The following is a 19,632-nucleotide window of genomic DNA, read 5'->3' on the forward strand; positions in this document are numbered from 1 at the left end:
GGATTTGTTTGGGCTGACTTTCTGTTCATTTTAAGCAGCAAAAGTGAGGTGCATGTCTCTGTGCGTGTGTATGGAGCCCTGGCTCAGTCACTATAGCAACCAGGCTCACACCTGCCTGCCTAACGAGCTCTGTCTCTCACTGTGCCAAGATTCATCTTAAACACTTCTCTTTCAACAGCTGCTGTGTCCACAGTGTTTGCTCTACAGCCATCATTTTACCCTCAAAACGAAGCCATCGTTGTTCTCTTTCCAACAGCGTGTCTTTCAAAGCTCAGAGATGTAAACCTTTAAAACTGTGTGGATCCAAGTGGAGGGATCATATTTTAGTCATTCAGTGATTCAAAGAATATGAACTTTTAATATTCATTCAGATGTTTTCTGACTCTAAATAGTCTTTTCTCATTACTCAGGTTTTTCTAATTTACATTTAAAACATTTTCAGCTATTTTCCAACTTCTTCTCTGTGCTTGTCAGCTTTTAGCAGTTCAGCACTTTTGTTTTCAGGTGAAAATTTCTGTATTTTTCATCTCATTCAACATTTTTAACTTAAAATTCAGCAATTAATTCTTTCAGTGCATATATTCAGATTCAAGCATTCACACTGCAGTTTCTTCAGAAAATGCACTTTCTAGTTATTATTATTATTATATCATATTCCGTACGTTTTTGTGCATCTATCTCCTTCAAAACCGTTCAACTTAGAAAAACCATTCAAACACCGTTAGATTCCTCTTCTTTAGGACATGACTGCTTCTATTTTTCTCATTTATAACATTTATATTTTTAAAATTATTCAACTTTTTTCAACAAAAATTTCCCATGTATTTCAATGGGAGACCCTTCAAATCCTCATTCAACTTACTCATTTTCAAACTGTATCTACTTCAACATACGTGACATAGAGCTACCATTCAAATTTAAAACGAAGACAAGACATTCAACTATTCAACTTGTATTTATCTTTTCAATATCTGTTATACTTTTTCTTCAGTTCCAGTTTAAGTTTCATGATGTTTTTTCAACCGTTTCAGAGTTTATAATGGGTGTGTATGGGACGGAATGTTGGGGCTAGAGTGAGACAGCTGAACTGCTAGAGTGAGAGGAGCGAAAAAATTAATCTTAAAATCTTTTTTAAAACTGCTGCTGTGTCCGCAGCGTTTGCTCTACAGGTATGATTTTACCCTCAAAACGTAGCCATCGCTGTCCTCTTTCATCCAATGTGTTTACTATTGTACTAGGTGTTATGGTTCTTTCATAAATGTCACCAAAGCACAGCCTCCTCCCTCCAACTCCTCCATAGACTCTAATGTTAAAATGGCTCAGAAGGTTCGTTTGAAAATCAGAAGAGCATGGTGTTTTTACACTGTCACCACGTCCATATAATAAACTCCACAGGCATGAAAACTGAGAATTAGGTAGACTGGACATTGCTGCCGCTCACGGTGAAAGAATTTCGTCAATAGGACCTGTACTTTTCATTTGGGAGCGATTTGTTTCGGCCTGACTTTTCTGTTCATTTTAAGCAGCAAAAGTGAGGTGCATGTCTGTGTGCGTGTGTACTGAGCCATTGGGTGCAGTTACTATAGCAACCAGGCTCACACCTGCCTGCCTAACGAGCTCTGTCTCTCACTGTGCCAAGATTCATCTTAAACACTTCTCTTTCAACTGCTGCTGTGTCCACAGTGTTTGCTCTACAGCCATCATTTCACCCTCAAAACGAAGCCATTGTTCTTCTCTTTCCAACAGCATGTCTTTCAAAGCTCAGAGATGTAAACCTTTAAAAGTGTGTGGATCCAAGTGGAGGGATTACACTTTAGTCATTCAGTGATTCAAAGAATATGAACTTTTAATATTCATTCAGGTGTTTTCTGACTCTAAATTTTCTGTTCTCATTTCTTAGGTTTTCCAAATTTTAATTTAAAAACTTTTCAGCTATTTTCCAACTTCTTCTGTGTGAACATCAGCTTTCAAAAGTTCTGCACTTTTGTTTTCACGTTAAAACTCTGTATTTTCCAGCTCATTCAACATTTTTATTTTTAACTCAAATTCAGCAATTAATTCATTTCAGTGCATACATTCAGATTCAAGCATTCACACTGCAGTTTCTTCAGAAAATGCACTTTCTAGTTATTATTATTATTAGTGTGAATGCTTGTAAAAGCATTCACAGTATTGTTGTTGTAATCTTTATTCTATTTTATTATCTATTCCGTACGGTTTTTGTACTGTATCTCCTTCAAAACCGTTCAACTTAGAAAAACCATTCAAACACCATTAGATTCCTCTTCTTTTGGACATGACTGCTTCTATTTTTCTCATTTTTAACATTTATATTTTTAATTTTATTTAACTTTTTTCAACAAAAAATTCCCATGTATTTCAATGGGGAGACCCTTCAAATCCTCATTCAACTTACTCATTTTTAAACTGTATCTACTTCCACATACATTGACATAGAGCCACCATTCAAACTTTAAAACGAAGACAAAACATTCAACTATTCAATTGTATTTATCTTTTCAATATCTATTATACTTTTTCTTCAGTTCCAGTTTAAGTTTCATGATGTTTTTTCACCCATTTCAGAGTTTATAATGGGTGTGTATGGGACGGAATGTTGGGGCTAGAGTGAGACAGCTGAACTGCTAGAGTGAGAGGAGCAAAAAAATAAATCTTAAAATATTTTTTAAAACTGCTGCTGTGTCCACGGTGATGGTCTACAGGTATGATTTTACCCTCAAAACGTAGCCATCGCTGTCCTCTTTCATCCAATGTGTTTACTATTGTCCTAGGTGTTATGGTTCTTTCATAAATGTCACCAATGCACAGCCTCCTCCCTCCAACTCCTCCATAGACTCTAATGTTAAAATGGCTCAGAAGGTTCGTTTGAAAATCAGAAGAGCATGGTGTTTTACACTGTCACCACGTCCATATAATAAACTCCTCAGGCATGAAAACTGAGAATTAGGTAGACTGGACATTGCTGCCGCTCATGGTGAAAGAATTTCGTCAATAGGACCTGTACTTTTCATTTGGGAAGGATTTGTTTGGGCCTGACTTTTCTGTTCATTTTAAGCAGCAAAAGTGAGGTGCATGTCTGTGCGTGTGTATGGAGCCATTGGGTGCAGTCACTATAGCAACCAGGCTCACACCTGCCTGCCTAATGAGCTCTCTCTCTCTCACTGTGCCAAGATTCATCTTAAACACTTCTCTTTCAACTGCTGCTGTGTCCACAGTGTTTGCTCTACAGACATCATTTTACCCTCAAAACGTCGCCATCGTTCTTGTCTTTCCAACACTGTGTCTTTCAAAGCTCAGAGATGTAAAGCTTTAAAACTGTGTGGATCCAAGTGGAGGGATCACATTTTAGTCATTCAGTGATTCAAAGAATATGAACTTTTAATATTTATTCAGATGTTTTCTGACTCTAAATTTTCTTTTCTCATTACTTAGGTTTTTCTAATTTACATTTAAAACATTTTCAGCTATTTTCCAACTTCTTCTCTGTGCTTGTCAGCTTTTAGCAGTTCAGCACTTTGGTTTTCAGGTGCAAATTTCTGTATTTTTCATCTCATTCAACATTTTTAACTTAAAATTCAGCAATTAATTCTTTTCAGTGCATATATTCAGATTCAAGCATTCACACTGCAGTTTCTTCAGAAAATGCACTTTCTAGTTATTATTATTATTATTATCTATTCCGTACGTTTTTTGTAGTCCTACTACTTCAAAACCGTTCAACTTAGAAAAACCATTCAAACACCGTTAGATTCCTCTTCTTTTGGACATGACTGCTTCTATTTTTCTCATTTTTAACATTTATATTTTTAATTTTATTCAACTTTTTTCAACAAAAATTTCCCATGTATTTCAATGGGGAGACCCTTCAAATCCTCATTCAACTTACTCATTTTTAAACTCCTACTACTTCCACATACGTTGACATAGATCCACCATTCAAACTTTAAAACGAAGACAAGACATTCAACTATTCAACTTGTATTTATCTTTTCAATATCTGTTATACTTTTTCTTCAGTTCCAGTTTAAGTTTCATGATGTTTTTTCAGCCATTTCAGAGTTTATAATGGGTGTGTATGGGACGGAATGTTGGAGGTTAGAGTGAGAGCTTCAACTGCCAGAGTGAGAGGAGCGAAAAAATTAATCTTAAAATATTTTTTAAAACTGCTGCTGTGTCCGCAGCGTTTGCTCTACCGGTCTGATTTTACCCTCAAAACGTAGCCATCGCTGTCCTCTTTCATCCAATGTGTTTACTATTGTCCTAGGTGTTATGGTTCTTTCATAAATGTCACCAAAGCACAGCCTCCTCCCTCCAACTCCTCCATAGACTCTAATGTTAAAATGGCTCAGAAGGTTCGTTTGAAAATCAGAAGAGCATGGTGTTTTTACACTGTCACCACGTCCATATAATAAACTCCACAGGCATGAAAACTGAGAATTAGGTAGACTAGACATTGCTGCCGCTCACGGTGAAAGAATTTCGTCAATAGGACCTGTACTTTTCATTTGGGAAGGATTTGTTTGGGGCTGACGTTTCTGTTCATTTTAAGCAGCAAAAGTGAGGTGCATGTCTCTGTGCGTGTGTATGGAGCCCCTGGCTCAGTCACTATAGCAACCAGGCTCACACCTGCCTGCCTAACGAGCTCTGTCTCTCACTGTGCCAAGATTCATCTTAAACACTTCTCTTTCAACAGCTGCTGTGTCCACAGTGTTTGCTCTACAGCCATCATTTTACCCTCAAAACGAAGCCATCGTTGTTCTCTTTCCAACAGCGTGTCTTTCAAAGCTCAGAGATGTAAACCTTTAAAACTGTGTGGATCCAAATGGAGGGATCATATTTTAGTCATTCAGTGATTCAAAGAATATGAACTTTTAATATTCATTCAGATGTTTTCTGACTCTAAATAGTCTTTTCTCATTACTCAGGTTTTTCTAATTTACATTTAAAACATTTTCAGCTATTTTCCAACTTCTTCTCTGTGCTTGTCAGCTTTTAGCAGTTCAGCACTTTTGTTTTCAGGTGAAAATTTCTGTATTTTTCATCTCATTCAACATTTTTAACTTAAAATTCAGCAATTAATTCTTTTCAGTGCATATATTCAGATTCAAGCATTCACACTGCAGTTTCTTCAGAAAATGCACTTTCTAGTTATATTTTATTATATATTCCGTACGTTTTTTGTAGTCTATCTCCTTCAAAACCGTTCAACTTAGAAAAACCATTCAAACACCGTTAGATTCCTCTTCTTTTGGACATGACTGCTTCTATTTTTCTTATTTTTAACATTTATATTTTTAATTTTATTCAACTTTTTTCAGCAAAAATTTCCCATGTATTTCAATGGAGAGACCCTTCAAATTCTCATTCAACTCACTCCTATTCAAACTGTATCTACTTCCACATACATTGACGTAGAGCCACCATTCAAACTTTAAAACGAAGACAAGACATTCAACTATTCAACTTGTATTTATCTTTTCAATATCTATTATACTTTTTCTTCAGTTCCAGTTTAAGTTTCATGATGTTTTTTCACCCGTTTCAGAGTTTATAATGGGTGTGTATGGGACGGAATGTTGCCGCTAGAGTGAGACAGCTCAACTGCCAGAGTGAAAGCAGGTCGAAAATTAATCTTAAAATCTTTTTTAAAACTGCTGCTGTGTCTGCAGCGTTCGCTCTACAGCCATCATTTTACCCTCAAAACGTAGCCATCGCTGTCCTCTTTCATCCAATGTGTTTACTATTGTAATAGGTGTTATGGTTCTTTCATAAATGTCACCAATGCACAGCCTACTCCCTCCAACTGCTCCATAGACTCCAATGTTAAAATGGCTCAGAAGGTTCGTTTGAAAATCAGAAGAGCATGGTGTCTTTCCACTGTCACCACGTCCATATAATAAACTCCACAGGCATGAAAACCGAGAATTAGGTAGACTACACATTGCTGTCGCTCACGGTGAAAGAATTTTGTCAATACGACTTGTACTTTTCATTTGGGAACGATTTGTTTCGGCCTGACTTTTCTGTTCATTTTAAGCAGCAAAAGTGAGGTGCATGTCTGTGTGTGTGTGTATGGAGCCATTGGGTGCAGTCACTATAGCAACCAGGCTCACACCTGCCTGCTTAACGAGCTCTCGCTCTCACTGTGCCAAGATTCATCTTAAACACTTTCAACTGCTGCTGTGTCCACAGTGTTTGCTCTACAGCCATCATTTTACCCTCAAAATGTCACCATCGTTGTTCTCTTTCCAGCAGCGTGTCTTTCAAAGCTCAGACATTTAAATTTTTTAAACTGTGTGGATCCAAGCGGAGGGATCACATTTTAGTCATTCAGTGATTCAAAGAATATGAACTTTTAATATTCATTCAGATGTTTTCTGACTTTGAATCTTAGGTTTTTCTAATTTACATTTAAAACATTTTCAGCTATTTTCCAACTTCTTCTGTGTAAAAATCAGCTTTCAAAGGTTGTGCACTTTTGTTTTCAGGTTAAAAATTCTGTTTTTTCCAGCTCATTCAAAATTTTTAGCTTAATATTAATTCATTTCAGTGCATACATTCAGATTCAAGCATTCACACTGCAGTTTCTTCAGAAAATGCACTTTCTAGTTCTTTTTGCACATCACCTAATCAAATTCACCACTACTAGCAAGCCTGAAGTCTGTTGTGCCCATCTTGTAGCACGGACCCTGTGCAGCAGGAAGATAAAATATGAGTACATAGGATGGTGAGCAACCACCCACAACATGGGAATCACTCTGTTTAACTTTCATGGCAGGTTTTATATTCATTTTTTAAAGTGATGTGGTTTTAACACCATGCACCATTACATTATTAAGTAGCCTAGTGAAAGTCCAACTGGATTGTTTGTTCACCATCTTGCCTTGCATATAAAACTTTATACATATTGTTTTTATTAACATAAGTAACATCTGGCATCCTGAGCAATAATATAAACCTGCCCAGGTTAGGGCAGATGAACCAAGTGACGGCTGGACATCAGTTGACCCCATCTGAGGAACTGGTATGGGTGCAGGAAATGGCTGGACCTTAGTCGCCCTGGGAAGAGGAACAGGTGGACAGGTATGCTTGGGGATGATCACAGGAAGACGAACAGTCTTCACAGCCACAGGCTGGGAGCCATGAATAGTCTTTTTGATGACTGGTTGAACATTACAAAAAGTTTCTATAGATGAAGGCGGGACAGCACAAACAGTTTCTGGGAAAGCTGGTTCAAAAACATGGAGAACAGATTCAAACCGACACAAATGTGGAACACAAAACTCAACCTGATCTGAAGCACTCAGACCAAATAGCCAGCTTAAAAATAGAGGATGCCTTCTAATTGTCCTTAACATTTCAAACAGTATCAATTATTAATCATGGCAAAAGCGATTGAAACCAAGTGAGAGCATGTGGGCTGGGAAGCCATTTCAGCATTATATTATCATGTTACGGTCATGTGGTTCTGTCATGTGATTAGAACTTACTGATTACTGAGCAGCACACATACAAGGAGGGAATGACACTGGTGTGACAAAGAAGAGTGGGAAACTGAGGACTTAAATAGACATGATTAAGAGACACAGCTGGGGAAAACAAGGCACAGGTGAACAGAATCAATTAATGAGCAAGAAAAAAGCAAAACTGAACACACACACACACAGGAGAAGAGACTATCAAACTATAACAGGTAACACTGAGACTGAGGCCAACACACGTGAACCTGACAGGCCAAAGTAAACACAAAGACAAAACATGGAAGAAACAGAAACACAGACTTGGCATCGGGAACGTAGGAGGGCTGGCAAAAGAATAACAAAGAATATGTTAAACACAAAATCAGAATAAAAACCCAAGCAAAGCGAAGGTAAAGTTTAAACTGAAAGCTAACAAAGTCAAATGGGAATATGAAACAGAAAATAGAGTCCTAAATATATAACACTTAAGTTATGCTGGAATGTTGAGAAACAGGTTAGAATAGGGAGTGAAAGAAAACTATGACAATCTGCCACCTCTGCCTAATGTAAATACAACTTTACTGTGAGCGCACAGGATGGCAGCCTGGATCCTCTTGGTGTGTGCGCTCATCACTCTGCAAGGTGAGCCCTAATCTTTAACAGCTTTTTTGGTTTTGTTTTAGAGCTATTTTGTATAATGTTTGAGAATCTGGGTAATGATGGTTTTGTATTGAAGTGTACTGTGTAAAAAATGTAAGAGAAAGTAAAGTGAAACAAACCCGCTGCTGTCAGTATGAACTTTATGAAAACAGGAATTACAGCAATGCTGCTTCATTAAACAGCCTTACTGTTGGTTATCAGCAATGCTTAAATTGTTTTTGTTAACCTTTTGCTTAGTAACTTAGTAACAACAAGTCTTCAATGTGTCAGAACAAACCACAATGTAATATCACATAGTAGAACGTTTTTCATGTATTCAACAGAAAGACAGTACGGCCTGCATCAAGTCAAATTTGTTGACTTGAAATAATGCAAGTAATATGTGATCTAAGAACTCATAGTACTATTTGTCACTTAGCTGTATTTACAGTTAAGGAAAAGGTAAAGAAAGTAAGGGAAAGTAAGGAAAAAAAGCTGTAACTCTAGTGTCCCCATGTGGCTGTTGTTACATATATGGCAACATTAAGGTTATAATTTCTAGTAACTTCTTCTCTTATTCTTACAGGCTCGAAGGCTCAGGGTGAGCACATCACATTTCATATATACCAAACAACTGTGTAAATACTCTGAATGTTCATATTCCAGTGTGACTAGAATCAAGTATGAGAAATTTTATTGCATATCAACTGACACCCAGCTGTCTATGCTCTGTCAGATTGTGGGGTGGCACCTCTCAATACAAGAATAGTGGGTGGTCAGAATGCCCCAGCTGGGTCATGGCCCTGGCAGGTGAGCGTACACTATCAATCATCTCATATCTGTGGAGGCACCCTCATCAGTGACCAGTGGGTGCTCACAGCAGCTCACTGCATTATAAAGTAAGATATACTCTTTGTTTCATTCTCTATTGCACGTTTTTACCGGAAGCCTATGTGGGAACATTGTGTTACAAATTCAGTATTTTAGAGACCAAAATACAGACTTCAAAGAAACCAAACATCAGTGAGAGACTCAAAAAATAAGTGAAGCATGTGAATTAAAAGTTGAGTAAAATATCCCGACAGACGCGTTCACAGAGCAGTTTTAATAAAGTTAGCTGATACAAATCAATATTTGTTGGTGACAGATAACTAGAATAACTAAGATACAAGTTCAACTGGTTCACTATTGTGCAGAAGGTGTTTCCACAGTGAATAATGGTGATTCCAGCTCATCAGAACAAATATTTATGTTAAGAAACTATTAAAAGAACGGCTATATAAAATCAAATTAACATACAGGGAGTGCAGAATTATTAGGCAAGTTGTATTTTTGAGGAATAATTTTATTATTGAACAACAACCATGTTCTCAATGAACCCAAAAAACTCATCAATATCAAAGCTGAATGTTTTTGGAAGTAGTTTTTAGTTTGTTTTTAGTTTTAGCTATTTTAGGGGGATATCTGTGTGTGCAGGTGACTATTACTGTGCATAATTATTAGGCAACTTAACAAAAAACAAATATATACCCATTTCAATTATTTATTTTTACCAGTGAAACCAATATAACATCTCCACATTCACAAATATACATTTCTGACATTCAAAAACAAAACAAAAACAAGTCAGCGACCAATATAGCCACCTTTCTTTGCAAGGACACTCAAAAGCCTGCCATCCATGGATTCTGTCAGTGTTTTGATCTGTTCACCATCAACATTGCGTGCAGCAGCAACCACAGCCTCCCAGACACTGTTCAGAGAGGTGTACTGTTTTCCCTCCTTGGAAATCTCACATTTGATGATGGACCACAGGTTCTCAATGGGGTTCAGATCAGGTGAACAAGGAGGCCATGTCATTAGTTTTCCTTCTTTTATACCCTTTCTTGCCAGCCACGCTGTGGAGTACTTGGACGCGTGTGATGGAGCATTGTCCTGCATGAAAATCATGTTTTTCTTGAAGGATGCAGACTTCTTCCTGTACCACTGCTTGAAGAAGGTGTCTTCCAGAAACTGGCAGTAGGACTGGGAGTTGAGCTTGACTCCATCCTCAACCCGAAAAGGCCCCACAAGCTCATCTTTGATGATACCAGCCCAAACCAGTACTCCACCTCCACCTTGCTGGCGTCTGAGTCGGACTGGAGCTCTCTGCCCTTTACCAATCCAGCCACGGGCCCATCCATCTGGCATATCAAGACTCACTCTCATTTCATCAGTCCATAAAACCTTAGAAAAATCAGTCTTGAGATATTTCTTGGCCCAGTCTTGACGTTTCAGCTTGTGTGTCTTGTTCAGTGGTGGTCGTCTTTCAGCCTTTCTTACCTTGGCCATGTCTCTGAGTATTGCACACCTTGTGCTTTTGGGCACTCCAGTGATGTTGCAGCTCTGAAATATGGCCAAACTGGTGGCAAGTGGCATCTTGGCAGCTGCACGCTTGACTTTTCTCAGTTCATGGGCAGTTATTTTGCGCCTTGGTTTTTCCACACGCTTCTTGCGACCCTGTTGACTATTTTGAATGAAACGCTTGATTGTTTGATGATCACGCTTCAGAAGCTTTGCAATTTTAAGACTGCTGCATCCCTCTGCAAGATATCTCACTATTTTTGACTTTTCTGAGCCTGTCAAGTCCTTCTTTTGACCCATTTTGCCAAAGGAAAGGAAGTTGCCTAATAATTATGCACACCTGATATAGGGTGTTGATGTCATTAGACCACACCCCTTCTCATTACAGAGATGCACATCACCTAATATGCTTAATTGGTAGTAGGCTTTCAAGCCTATACAGCTTGGAGTAAGACAACATGCATGAAGAGGATGATGTGGACAAAATACTCATTTGCCTAATAATTCTGCACTCCCTGTATTTAAGTCTGGCCTTCAGTGCTCTTTGTACCTCTAAATGTTGAAATGAGTTATTTCCTGTATCTTATCTTGAATACAATGGTGCTAAGTGGCACTCGTCTTCTGGTGCTTAAACTGTTGAACAGGCAAGCAAACAATAGTAATGAACTGATGCGAACCCCCCCCCCCATTTTGTGCTTTATATAGGATCTAGTTTCTTTCTACTGACTTGCCGCCACAAACCATAACTGCGCAGAAGGAAGTGTGTGTCTAAGTGTGACTACAGGCTTGTTCCTGAGACAGAATGATAAGGTGTAAAACACTGATAGCAGTGTTAGCTGGCGGTACCTTTTTGACTGGAAGTGGCCCTTTCCTTTACATTCAATCATCAAACCTGGTGATGTTTCACTGCTTTGCTTTGACATCTGATTGATAAACAAGAATTCCACGAGTAAGATATTTTCCTCATTAATTGTAACTTGTATTTTTGCTTGTTGCACAATAGTCAACCTGTATGATAACAATTTTGTACCATGACAGGCGTCTGCCAATGGATGGAGAAATATCCTCTTAGCATGTCTTCCTATTTAATTTCGTGTCATACACAGTACATTTAAAGGTCACACATTCAGACTAGTCACCCTGACGTTAGTGACAATAACATGATGAGCTAAACCTGATGCTGTGTGGGTGAACTGACCTAATTAATCCAGTTCAGTAGTTTGAAGAAGCATGTATATGTACAGAACACTTCATGGCTGACTGCAAGGTGCTGTGGGTGTTAAAATCGTCACGCCTACACCACATGATCGACTAGTGGTGTGAAGTGTGTGTGCTGACATGCTGCGTTTGGTTTTTACTGTACATGGTAGTGTACATTATGGACACCTTTTCTCTACTTTGATCTTATTAATTCAAAGGAAACTGTTGCAAAGGTTTTGTGGTTTGTTCAAATGAAACTTTGCAAACATGAACAATGTTTCCATCTTTTGTTTTGTTTCTTTCTTAGAGAGAAGACGCTTTCTCTTGGCAGCTCTTTCTTCTTTCTTCAGTGTTTTTTTTTAATTGTACTGTGATGAGCTCTAACATTTAGCATGCTACCCGCGCCTAACCCTTTTTTAAAGTGATCATTTGCTGGGACATCCACTCCTGGATAGATTGCGCCATCGTGTGAACGCACACCTGAATGCTTCAGACCAGCAAACTGCCAGAACATCAGAGCTGCTGATGATCAGATAAGCACTTGATTGCTACTGATCCTCGTAATTCCTATCCAATCAGTGGGATGTGCTAAGTTTTACAGGACTGTGCAGAGTCCTGTAAAAAACGCTCTTTTTTCCTGGATGGACTTTGCTGCTATGTAAATACTGCTGGATATTATGAGGCAGGAACTCACACGTTCTATTTCAGTTCCTTCAAGCTGTAAGTTTTGTCACAGTGTTTGCTACAATGCACATACAAAAGTCATGTGGTAAAGGAAGTGAGTCTTGGTACATAAGTAGGTCAAATACAAGGCTTTCACTCACTCACACAAGATTGTGTCATGTGAAAAAAAAAAAAGCTAAAGTTACATTTTTTTCTTTAGACTTTTTTTTAAATTATTTTTTTCTGTGTTTCTGTGCAGTTTGGGTAATTTAATCCAACAAAGCCTCTACATTACATTTATAAAACTGTCCCACTTTCCCTTCACATGAACCCAAGTGGGAATTCAGTTTTGACTTTTGTCTTCTGGGTGAATGTCTTGTGTCTGACCCATTCATCCAGCAAAACCTGCTCTTTATACTGGTCTTTTTGTTCTCTCAAAGGATTTCCTATTCTTTCTGCCAGAAGGCAAATGTCCAGGTCAACACCTAACTGAAACTTGGTGGTGGTGACTCATTTTACTGCCTAATAAGCAACATATCTGCTTAATTAACAGTCAGATCAGTCACCAGGAATTAATTTTGACTGAAACAGGTTCACCCACTACACTGTTTGTAATGACCCAAATAAAGGTCTCCTAATTCCTTATTTATATGCTTCGAGTCTTTCCAGTCTTGGTGATACATGAGCATACTGCAAAATAAGGGCTTTTAATTTTATGTTTTATTGCTTATTCTTGCTTATGTAAAAGCATTTTTGGCTTTACTTGAAAGTCAGAGAGAAGCAGGGAAGCAGAAGGATATGCTGAAAAGTTATGCCACAGTGGGGAAGTGAGTCATGAATTCACTGCTTATGGTATTTGCTTCCATGTGGTAGAAATTATTATACAATAGAGCCAATTTTTTATTTATTTGGAGAACTGAAATTTACAGATTTACTACCATGTCTATGACAGTTTCTTACAGCCAGTATTGTGGTTGTTACTCAAAAAAGTAATCTATTAGACATTAATCATTACTTTTTAAAAAAGCTAATGCATTACACTACTTAACTACTCCCTTGAAAAAAAAAATTGTCACACTACTTGTTACATTCCTTCGGCATCACTCCATAACATGACCCGATATACATTGTCACATAATAACCAATATATAACTTAGGCTACATTATGCAGATAACTGAGCAACTTGGATAACACAAGTAAACACATAATTATAACTGTAACCCGTTTAGTCAGTTCAGTGCAGTAATGTGCTACATTAATGTATTACAGATTGTGACCACAGTATGTTTTGCACAGCTGTAATGACGCTGTAATAAGTGGGATGCAATAGTTTTTAACCTTTTACTTTATCACTTTGCTTTCTTGTAACACACTTTGTGCTCAATGTACTCTAAATAGAGCTCCTATATAGACTTTTATAAATATAAGTCTCGTGTTCAAACCAAGGCGTGGCCAAGTATAGACAGTAAATAATTTAAATAACAAGTTACTGTCCCTGTGATGGCTGGTTTTGATTATACAGTTACAAGAACACCAAATTTGAAAATGATGATGCAAAGATCGTGTTGTGTTGTGTTTGGATCTTTCAATTTGGGTCAAATTCCAGATTTAGGATTTATCAGTTAAGACAGGTTTTGGGAGCATTTGTTGAACATGTGCACATCTTATCTAAATATGAACTTATCCTCGTTTCAACAGAATTTGCCTCTCGGCTAGATATCTTTCGCTCTGTGCATACAAGAACCAGGGTTATGTCTGGGTTATTCTAGAGCAGGAGTGTCGAACTCCAGGCCTCGAGGGCTGGTGTCCTGCAGGTTTTAGATAACACCCTGGGTCAACACACCTGCATCAAATGATTAGTGCATTACCAGGCTTCTGGAGAACTGCAAGACATGTTGAGGAGGTAATTTAGCCATTTAAATCAGCTGTGTTGGATCAAGGACACATCTAAAACCTGCAGGACACCGGCCTTCGAGGCCTGGAGTTTGACACTTGTGTTCTAGAGAGAGCCCAGCAACGAACTCGAAGCCAAATAAGTCAGTGAAAAATGAACTTTAAAAGCTGACAAAAATGTAAAACCTGGTTAAAATAAGTAAAAGTGCAAATCCAAAAGTTCAGAAACGAATAAAGGAGTACGGGCAACAAGATCATAGAAAAAAATGCAACAACAAAAAGAAAGACAGGGCTCTATACTCTATACACAAACACAGATGTGAAACTAGTGAAGGAGAAAAAAAGTAGAATTAAACAGAAAAACAAAAGACAAAAACACTGAGATCTGTAGATTAACAATAAACCTGATGAGGGAAACAGGAGGATACAGGAGGCCGAAGAAATAAATAGAAACACAACAGAGCCACTATATTTAACAAGGACCAAGGAAAACACATCAGAAAAACCAAGGACCATGAGACAAATGTTACACTGTGTCACACAGCCCCACATTATGGGGGTGATTTTAGTTTAGGCTGTCAAAGGATGCTGCATGTACTCTTTGTTCTGTATGTTTATTCATATCAATTCTTACTGTCCATAAAAAACTACTTTGGGCCTTATTTACCAGTGTATACATGCAAAGAAAGTAGTTATTTTGTACAAAATTACCACCCACATAAGCTACTTTTCTGTTTCATAACTTTATATTAATGTGTTTGTTAGATAATTTAACTCAATAGTGGTCATGGAAGGTCTGTGGCAGTTCTATTTGTTTATACAACACGTACAAATTCAGTTGAGGAAATATTGATGGTTTGTATGCATAATTAAAAGTTTTGCGTACATAGGTGGAAAGTTTTTTTTTACAGTTAGCTTCTGACCCTGTGGTTTGTGAAATTAGTATAAGTCAGGGTGACCCATAAACACACTGTTTATCTAGTTCATCATTTGGGTTTAATTGACTTTGATTGGGCACAAGCTTCTGTCATCACACCTTGTTTTGTTTTTTTAAATTTGCACACATGTTTCTATCAGGCAGCATGGAGTTGCGGTGTCACCATTCACCGAGAAGGTCATGGGTTCAAATCAGGTTTAAGCCTTTCTGTGTGGGTCTACTCTCACAGCTCAAAAACATGCATGGAGTTAGATTATGTGATTATAATTTGGCCATACATGTGAATGGTTGTCCTGCCCAGGGCGTTCCCTGCCTTTTGCCCCATGACAGCTGGGTTAACTCATGTGACTCTGAATAGGATGAGATAATGGATGTATGTTTCTACTAGTGGTTAAATACAATAAAAAACAATTGCCATCAAAATAGGACACGACAGATTTGAGAAAATATTCTAAATCCATGGACTGATTTCATTATTATTCATTTAATACAGAAACTCACTTAGTGCATGGACGCTCTACTTCGGGAGAGAGACTCAGGCTGGGCCTAACACTCATGAGGTGAAACGGAGTGTGTCGCAGGTCATTGTCCACCCTAACTACAACAATTCTTACTTGAACAACGACATTGCCCTGATGAAGCTCAGCAGCCCTGTCAGCTTCACTGACTACATCAGACCTATCTGCCTGGCAAGTAGCTCCAGTCAGTTCTACAACTCCACATCCTGCTGGGCCACTGGCTGGGGCAAACTTGGAAAGAATGGTGAGATTTTTATTTTATTTGTGTAGCTAGTGGCAGTGGAAGCATCACATCAGGTTTTTTCTAGTCTCGCTTTGTCACTTAAATGTATATTTGCATGTCAACTGTCAGGGGCTGGGTCTGTGACCCAGTGTTTCTTATTGTCAAGCTTGTTTTGTCATGTCTCTCAATGTTTCCTGTTTTATTTTGAAGAGCCAGGATTTTCCATGTTCAATGTGTTTTGCTCGACTTCCCCCGTGGTGTCATTGTGTCCATTACAGTCAGCTGTTTCCCCATGTGTTTCCACTTCCCCTGATCACCTCCTGTGTGCATTAAGGCCACGTTAACATTGCAGGTCTTAATGCTGAATTCCGATTTTTTGATCAAACCCGATTTTTTTGGTCTGGTTGTTCACACTACAAATAAAATGTGACAGCAAACGCGCTCTAGTGTGAACAGTTCATGGCCCTCAAAGCGGCCTGCACACACAAAAGAAGACGTCACACACAAAGCGCTCTTTGTTACTTCCTTTAAAAGTTGTTGCTATTAAAGTTTTTCACCCTGCAAGGTGGGCAGTTCACACATTCGCATAATATGTTTGGTGCCTGAACTACTAGACAGATGCACAAACTGTCTGTTGCTGACAGGAATGTCAGTTTTTTGTGGGAGTTTAGATATTGAATGATCTCGTCATCATTCGTGTTATCGTTTGCACATATCCATTGAAAATACTTTTGAATTCGTGAGACTGGATGAGAGTGGACTCATTTCATTCTTTGTCTTTCACAGAGACTTTGCCAGCTAATGCACCCCTCCAAGAAGTTCAGATTCCTGTTATTGGAAACAAACAGTGCAGCTGTGATTATATCCCAGAAAAAGATGCGAAAATCACTCAGCAAATGATTTGTGCGGGGCAACAGAACAAAGGAGCATGCCAGGTTAAAACAAAAGCAAATTGTTGTAATATATATTCTCCCTTACAGAAAAACAAGTTGTTTTTTTTTTATTTTTTTTGACAATTTCAGCCCTATAATGTAAATATGGACTTTTTTAGTTTTGAGAATATGCTGTTTCAATCCCCTTCTTAATGTTTGTGTTTTATCCTACTTTTTTCAGGGGGACTCTGGTGGACCTTTGCAGTGCAAACAGGGTTCCAAGTGGATCCAGGCTGGTATTACTAGTTTTGGAGTACCTTGCGCCCTGGCAGGTTTCCCTGAGGTCTACGCTCGAGTGTCTGAATTCCAGACTTGGATCACAAATCAAGTAGCGGGGGCGAATGTGGGCTTTGTGACCTTTACTTCTAGTGGCACTGACACAGACAGCAGCTTTGTGTGTCGCAGCAACAACTCTGGAAACTCAGCCAAGTTTGCACCTGAGCTTGGATTTTTTATCTTCTCAGTGAAAATGTTGCTAGACCGCATTTTAGTTTAACACTAAAAATATCTACTCTTTTACATATATTACATAATCTTAAATCTTAATCTTAAATACTTACATAAATTGTTAATTGTTTTTTAAAGTATTTTGATTTTAAAAAACAGAGTTGAGTTTGACATAACTGCACTGCAGTTCGGGTGCATCAGCTTGTAATTTTCTTTCACTATGATACTGTTACTGAACATTATGTACAAGACTGGAAGAGATATGCAGAATATATATGAATATATATATATGCTCAGTTGTATATGTTCAGACGTAACGTACAACATCTACTAGATTTTTGGTTTTGGCTTTTTGTTCTTCCTTTTATAGATTTTTAATTCAGGGGTTTCTCATGTCATTTTAAACCTTCCCAGAACTCTGAAATATGAGTTTTATATTTGTGATCTGAGTCTTTGAGGAGACAGGGAAATTGTGGGTGGGAACATTTGGGGAAGCAATTTTTAAGAGAGATTCTGCATTGATACACTTATGGATGTGGTCACGATGACTTCTGTCTCGGGCTTGTGAGCTGTCGCCAGTTATACTCTTTGAAACCATCCTTCATGGTCAAAGGATTGATCTGAAACTGCAACTCATGCGCCCAATGACATTTTCTTTGTCCAAGAGAATGGCTGACACCTTTGAATTTGACATGTAGCTCTTCCTGTTACGCCATGCTCAAATCTAATCAGAGAAAATGGAAATTTTAGATCAAGAAACCAATATTTTAAACTCAGGCTTCTTACATAAACCTGGATGTATCAAGGATTGTTCAAGTGGATCTGTTGTGCTTATCTCCTGTTAAGTTTGGTGAATGTCTTGTTACATTAATAGATACTCATCAGATACTCATTGTCAGGGTGATATTTTAGGATTGTCATTTGTACTTAGAAACAAATAATCATTTATGCTTAGAGATATATAATCGTTTGCATGTTGATAAACTGTCTCATCCTTATTCAGGTCACAAGGTCAAGTTCATGGGAAAGGCATCTAATCTTGTGATATATAGTATGGGAGGACACCTACTCTGTATCTGCTTAAGTACAAGCGCCCTTTGTTTAGGTGGGCCGCTGGACTCCTGGCGCCAGCTTTCTGAGGAGGCGTTCACAGGGTCATATTTTGACACACAGCCACATTTACACACACATACCAGCACACACAGACAGATACTCTTTATTCATACATCTGCCTATTTAAGATGTCACATGTTGATGAAACTATGCATATTCATGAAACCACAATAAAGAGCAGTGCTACGGAGGGGCTGACCGAGAGTGACTGGGGTTCAAGCAGTAGGAACAGCGTTTGGTCTCGGTCATCTCCCTCGTGCACGAGATCACACAAAGAGCCTGGGTATCTTTTGTGTTGTTTTTGCCACTGCAGTAGATTGTCTCTTTGTTCCAGCAAAGGGTTTTACTTAGATGAACCTAACAGTCATAGCACCAAATCACAACAACAATTGCCTCGTGACGCTTTATGTTGTAAGGTAAAGACCCTGCAATAATACAAAGAAAACAGAGTAAACCCCAACAGTCATACTGACTCTCTATGAGCAAGCGCTTTGGTGACAGTGGGAATGAAAAAAACTTCCTTTTAACAGGAGTAAACCTTCAGCAGAACCAGGCTCAGGGAGGGGCGCTGGGTGAGGAGATGAGAGGAAGACAGGACAAAGACATGCTGTGGAAGAGAGCCAGAGTTTAATAATAACTGATAATTAAATTTAGAGAGGTGTATAAAAACATAGTGATTGAAAAAGGTGACTGAAGAAGAAACACATGGGAATCCCGCAGCAGCCTACACCTATTGCAGTGTAACTAAGGGAGGATTCAGGGTCACCTGATCTAACCATATGACGTGCTCTGAAACCTGACTGAAAATCTTCAAATAAACCATTGCTCTGCAGATGATTAGTTGTTTTAAAATTACTCAAAAAATTTTAATACAGACAAGTTGATCATATTTATAATTGAAACATTAATGAATGATAGGAGTTCTTTGAGCAGCTGCTCTATGACACCCCCCATTAATGTTTAAATACCTGGGACTCTCCACCATTTGGTTTCAGAACTGAAAAAGATTCTTGGATGGAAGGTGAAGCGAGATCGATCAACTGTAGACCAGACAACAAACGACGGAGGCCCAGAAAAGTACAATCAAACGATGAGTCTATTGACAACGGAGAACAACCGTCAGCATATGGCGTATTTGCTCTGACCAAAATACACTGAGTTCTGGTTTTATAGCATAGAGGATGACACCCCCACATACACGTCAATACAGGTCAAAAATACATTATGTCCAGTCATTGTTTA

General features: G+C 38.4%; 1 protein-coding gene across 1 annotated transcript; it reads left to right on the top strand.

Annotated features, from left to right (window-relative positions):
* The first annotated feature begins 7,679 nt into the window (after nucleotides 1–7,679).
* LOC102079583 (mast cell tryptase) lies at nucleotides 7,680–18,667 on the top strand. Its single transcript, XM_019362108.2, has 6 exons — nucleotides 7,680–8,123; nucleotides 8,707–8,721; nucleotides 8,857–9,019; nucleotides 15,651–15,919; nucleotides 16,685–16,833; nucleotides 17,012–18,667. The coding sequence occupies exons 1-6, from the start codon at nucleotides 8,078–8,080 to the stop codon at nucleotides 17,324–17,326; spliced, it is 957 nt and encodes a 318-aa protein (XP_019217653.1). The 5' UTR covers nucleotides 7,680–8,077; the 3' UTR covers nucleotides 17,327–18,667.
* The last annotated feature ends 965 nt before the right edge of the window (nucleotides 18,668–19,632 follow it).

Source organism: Oreochromis niloticus, linkage group LG8, assembly GCF_001858045.2.
Source record: "Oreochromis niloticus isolate F11D_XX linkage group LG8, O_niloticus_UMD_NMBU, whole genome shotgun sequence".
Lineage (NCBI taxonomy): Eukaryota > Metazoa > Chordata > Actinopteri > Cichliformes > Cichlidae > Oreochromis > Oreochromis niloticus.